The following is a 5,786-nucleotide window of genomic DNA, read 5'->3' on the forward strand; positions in this document are numbered from 1 at the left end:
GAGAAGAGAGGGGGGAGATGTAACCCCCTCGTTTCAACATATGCATTCCCTGCATTGGTACAGAGACCATTCACTTCATTCCTAAAGCCCATTGAAATCATTCCTAAGTATACCCTTAATCTGAGTACCTTGTCAGGGGAGTACTTGTCTACTTTACACCTACTTTTTACACTTATATGTTTACTTGTTGTTGGGAAGGGATGAGTGATGAAGACATTTGTCAAAATATTTGATTTTTTACTTCCGAACGGAGATTTTTTAATTGTTCCCATTTAAGTTTTCGATTTTTTGTGTTATATCAACCCATTATTAAAATTTATTATTGTAAAGAACTTGTGTCGATGCCCGCTTGAGCGAGTGGCAGGACAAAGGCGATAGTAACAATCATTGTTTTGATTTATAGAATAATTGTTCGAAATTTCGTATTTTTGAAAGTGAGAATTCCGGAAATATCTTTGAATGTCATGCTTCAAATTAATTCAATCAGAGTTTGAAATTTTTTTTTTCAAGTCGCCCTGTTGGAGTTGGAATATCATTGTGATAGCTGTATCCATTGGTTTGATTTTTACCACGATTTTTGCAAATTTCGATGTTTCTAAAATTTCTCGCAAACTGAATTTTCCGACGGTTTCATCAAATAGGGCTTTTCATATTCTATTAATTATGCATTAAAAAAGTTTTTCTGCCATTGTATCGAAGTTTAAAGGTGATGTAGATAGTTTCATTCTTTCATTTGATTTATGCGAGAATTTTCACAAGAAATTTAACACGAAAATTAAGAAATTAAGACTCTATAATTAAGGGTCACGAGGGTCATAATAAGGGTCACGGGGGTAAGATGGAGGTTCAGAAAGGTCAGATTAAGGGTCATTGGGGTCAAAATAAGGGTCACGGGGGTTATAATGAGGCTCAGAATACGGGTCATGAGGGTAAGATTAAGGCTCAGGAAGGTCAGATTAAAGGTCACATAATAAAGATCACAAGCGTCAAAATAAAGGTCATAGGGGTCAAAATAAGGGTCAAAATAAGGGTGACAAGGGTCAGATTGAGGTTCAGAATGGTCAGATTAAGGGTCACAAGGGTTATCGGGGTCCAAATAAGGGCCATGAGGGTTATAATGAGGGTCAGAATACAGGTCATGAGGGAAACATTAAGGCTCAGAAAGGTCTCATTAAGGGTCACAAAATATAGGTCACAAGCGTCAAAATAAAGGTCATAGGGGTCAAAATAAGGGTTAGAGTGAGGGTCATGGGGCTCATACACTATATTATCAAAGTTCAAATCGATTTCTGGTGACGAAAATTTGCTGCTCAAAATTGAGACTCCAAAATTAAGGGTCGGAAATGAAGGGTCAGAAACTAACGGTCACCAGGGTCAGAGTAAGGGTTCAAATAAAGGTCACGAGGGTCACACGTGGGTAGTCCCATATTAATATAAAATCAATTTTCCACCTGTTTTGCAAATATCCCTAAAATGAATAAATTCACCAAAAAACGTAAAAGCAACAAAATGACAAATTCTCCAAAATTACTGAGAGAAACATCACGAAAAACAATTAAAGAGTGGTTAATCTCGTACCTTAGCCCCCTCCAGTTAACAAAATAAATATCACTCTCAAAAAAATTGAAACACTGTTTACAATTCACCGAGGGATCCCCCGAGACATGAGTGACAAGTATTTCCGTCCGAGCCCCCCCCCCTTCCCCTTTCTCCATCTCTCGTCGGTTCTGGCATATCGCTGGAACCCCCTGGATAGTCCACCGATGTAAATCAATGGGCTTGTGGGTAATCGCATAATAATTACCGCCAGACCCCCCAAATCGGCCCATCTGTCGATGGCCGGGGGGGCGTTATCGTGCAGCCCCCCTCGTCTTCACCCTCTTCTTGAGTACTTTCAGCGCGAAATCAGACTCCAGCAGGTCCTATTGTCCCCCCCCCTCCACCCCTTGGAGTCCCCGGACGGTAGCGATGATGAATTAATCATTGATTTCGATTTATTTCACGATTTCAGGGATAATATGGAGATATTCGGATTGATTGTTGTTGGTACGTGTCTCACTGCGGTTGGTGGGTTTCGGGGACCTCATCATCCTAGAGGATCTGTCTCGCATCATCATTATACACCCCAGAGGGATGTTAAACTCACACAGGACACACAACTGTTGCATGACACTGCGTAAGCATTGCATTAATTTATTCTGCATTAAATAATTAATTAATTTATTCTGCATCAAATAAAAATATTCAAAAAACTTCAAATCCATTTGGATCGGTTTTTCAGACATTTAATGGAGGACATGGGCGACTTTGCGAATGAAATGGACGTATCCAAGATGACTGAGCAACAACTAGACTTTTATTATTTCCAGTGAGTGATAAATCTATCAAACTCAAGGGTGCCAAGTGAATTTGAAAAAAGATTTAAAAAATTTTTCTTTCCCTCGGTCATTGGAGAAATATGTATTCATCCATCCGACGAAATTTCAAACCCGCAACCGGAACTAGACATCGAGAAAATAAATGCGGAAAATCCTCTATTTCGCGTGACGAACCTCGAGAAAGCATGGGATCAAATGGGTACGGCGGGTTGAAATATCTCTCTTATTCACCCCGGTACCCCATTGTTTTTTATCGCCATCACATTGAACACATCACTCCCCATATCTTCAAATTTTTTCAAATTTTTCTTGAGTTCCTAGGGGGTTGAAACGTTCAATTTAATCAAAACTCCATAAGAGGCCGTGTATAAGACTGATTTTGTTTATTTAATTTCTCGATATCCATAAGTTCTAAAATTTTAAAATTGTCACCGATGTTCACCATCTGTCTAATACTATTAATTAAAAAAATTATAACTTTGTTGGTGAATGTCAATTTTCAAGGTCATCGCCAAATTCACTTGGCACCCTTAAGAGGAATTCACACCGTTTTCTTTAAACCCCACAAGCATTTGATGGGAAATTTCCACAATTTTTTTTCAATTTCTTGATGTTCTCTCTTTCCATGAACAGAGCTCACGACATAGATAACAACACGAAACTCGACGGCTTGGAGATGTTGCACGCGATTCAGCACTCGTTTCACCACGAGGATGATCAAGAAACAGTCGACGAATCCAGTCAAATTCCATTTATCGTGGGTAAGATGAAAACATATCGGAATAGGTTTGTAAAAAGAGTTATAATTGTGGATAACGAAAAATATTTTAATACAAAAATGAAAACAGTAATTATTACTAAGCATTTAGATTGACAAAACAATTCAACTGGCAATTCTCAGAGCTAAATTGATCGTAATTTTTTCTTTTGTCTTTCGGCGTAGAATTGATAGATCGGGTCCTGGAGGAAGATGATCTCGACAAGGATGGATACCTGGGGTACATTGAATACGTCCTAGCTAGACAGAAAACCGGAGTTGATACTGAGAAAGCCCAGAAAGACTTGAAACTCGAAATTTAAGACGCAAATATTTTTCTACTGTTGATTTATAATTAATGATGACTCGTGTGAATAAAGAAAGAATGAAAAAAATAATACACGATTGTAAAAATAAGTGAAATGAAGGTTTTGTCTGCATTATGATTATTTAATTAGTCCAATTGAATTTTCCTGAGAATCAAAAGAGTCTAATTATAGATTGATTCTTTAATAACATTATGAAAATTCTTTTTCAAGTTAATTATTACAATATCAGCTTCGACGAAAGCTTTTTAAGTTATATTCTTTTCTTCTCTGAACTTATGTCCAGTAATTTCTGCCCAAAATCGAGTGGACAGACGAATTTCTCTTACTAAGGATTTTTAATCATTCGTCATAGAACTACTCGGAAAATTCTAATTGTTCAGAATTAAATTCTCTTAATTTTGTTTTCTTTTGTTACTAAGAGAATTGCTCGATTAAGACTTGAAACTCGAAATCTAAGATCCAAATATTTTTCGACTGTTGATTTATAATTGATGACGACTCGTGTGAATGAAGAAACAATAAAAAAAATAGCATATGATTGTGGAAAAAATAAAATGAAGGTTTTATCTGCATTATAATTATTTAATTGGTCCAATTGGATTTTCCTGAGAATCGAAACTCTTTAATCACATTATGAAAATTCTTTTTCAAGTTAATTAATACAATATAAGCTTCAACGAAAGCTTTTTAAGTTATATTCTCTTCTTCTCTGACCTTATGTCTAGTAGTTTGTGCCCAATTCATCGAATGGACAGATGAATTAGTCTCGCGAAGAACAGTGAATCACTTTTTTCTAATAATTTTTGGTAGTCTTCGAACTCACCACGTCTCGCTAATTTTTTTTATGAAGCTTTCAGGGTTAATCTATTACTGGAAGAGGTACGTCCGTCAGGAGTATACCTTGCTCCCATAAATCCCTAGTAACTTGAACCTGGAACAAATAAATATTTCACTTACAGTGATTATTAATCCTTAAAAAAAATTTATAAAAATGCCTTCTTTCATTTTTCTTTTTTACAATATCATACAGCTCTATAATTACTCAATAATTTTATTTATTAATGGCTTTGGAAGAAAATGTTGGGACATATTTTTTTATAAGAATTATCTTTTAGGTCTTCAAATAACGAAATAAATAAAATTAATAAATAAAATTGCTGTTATATTAATATAGTATAATTTTTCAATAATAAATTAGCAATATGCTTCCAAATGGTTGTTTTACACATCTTCTGCTTTTATAGTATATAATTCATCGATTAGTTTTTTTTTAATTTTCGAAAAAATGGATTTCGAAAAAAAATGTTCTGAATTGATTGAATGATGGCTTAAAAATTTTTTTGATAGCCTTTTGACCGAGTTCGAAGATGAAGGCGATAGCGATACTCGTTATTGTAATTTATTTGAAAATTTGCAAAAATTTTGTATTTTTTGAAAATCAGAATTCCGGGGATATCTTTGAATATCGTGCTTCAAATGAATTCAATCACAGCTTAAAATGTTTGTTTTAATGCCATTACGTCGAAGTTGAAAGATGATTACGATAGCTATATTGGTCGTTTTGATTTAAATGATGATTGTTGAAAATTTCGAATTTTTCATGATATCCCTGAAAGTGCGCTTTCTGACGGTCTCTTCAAACGTGACATTTCAAATTCATTCAAGTATGTATAAATAAAATTTTTCTATCAACATTTTATCGAAAGGCTGAGGAGAGACATAGACCCATAAAAAAAACAATCGGGGGNCGTTCATACTTCCACGACTGTACATATCCCCGACTGTGCAAGGGAACAACCATGAAGACAGGGTGAGGCTCAGCCGTTGACTCAAAATCAAACATTGAAATCTTTCTTTTAAAATTCCATTAATTACTCTTCGATAAAATTATATAAATTCACAGCGAGTTTACTTGCATTTTCAATTTTATTAAACCATTCAATGATATTAGATTGATGTCTCAGTTCAAATGAGACTGCGCTACGCAGTGTAAATTCAAAAGAGTCTACTTGGGATACATATACGTGTAATTAACAGTGGCCACCCGGTAGAATCGCGGACCTTGTTCCGACGAGATCCGATCAATTAGCCCCTCATGTATAGATATTCCAAATTTTTATTTTTTTCCTCATTGAAGTAGTTTTGAAGAAAATTGCGAGCTAATAAAAAAACATTTGCTAGTTAGTACTTTTTTTAAAATAAATTTTTGAAAAATCACCCGTGACAAAAAAGGCGTTATCCCCCCTATTTCATTATTTCCAAAAAATTTTATCACCAATCGATAGCAAATTGTTTGAAGATTTTTGCGAGTTAAGAAAAAAT

General features: G+C 35.0%; 2 protein-coding genes across 3 annotated transcripts in view; one reads left to right on the top strand and one right to left on the bottom strand.

Moving 5' to 3' along the window:
* The window catches only part of LOC107039224 (multiple coagulation factor deficiency protein 2 homolog), a 7,232-nt gene extending 2,721 nt beyond the window's left edge, over window positions 1-4,511 (top strand). For both annotated transcript variants that reach the window (XM_015258740.2, XM_015258741.2), the window contains exons 2-5: window positions 2,012-2,176; window positions 2,282-2,368; window positions 3,012-3,139; window positions 3,322-4,511. In XM_015258740.2, the coding sequence (XP_015114226.1) occupies window positions 2,012-2,176; window positions 2,282-2,368; window positions 3,012-3,139; window positions 3,322-3,458 (517 nt within the window). In that variant the 3' untranslated portion in view covers window positions 3,459-4,511. The remainder of the gene's footprint in view (window positions 1-2,011; window positions 2,177-2,281; window positions 2,369-3,011; window positions 3,140-3,321) is intronic.
* LOC107039223 (ribosomal oxygenase 1) overlaps window positions 3,162-5,786 on the bottom strand; it is a 9,639-nt gene continuing 7,014 nt past the window's right edge. Inside the window, exon 4 of the mRNA XM_015258739.2 lies at window positions 3,162-4,395. Coding sequence (XP_015114225.1) covers window positions 4,324-4,395 — 72 coding nt within the window. The 3' untranslated portion in view covers window positions 3,162-4,323. The remainder of the gene's footprint in view (window positions 4,396-5,786) is intronic.

Source organism: Diachasma alloeum, unplaced genomic scaffold (genome assembly GCF_001412515.2).
Source record: "Diachasma alloeum isolate Michigan unplaced genomic scaffold, Dall2.0 Dall_scaffold_00295, whole genome shotgun sequence".
Taxonomy (NCBI): domain Eukaryota; kingdom Metazoa; phylum Arthropoda; class Insecta; order Hymenoptera; family Braconidae; genus Diachasma; species Diachasma alloeum.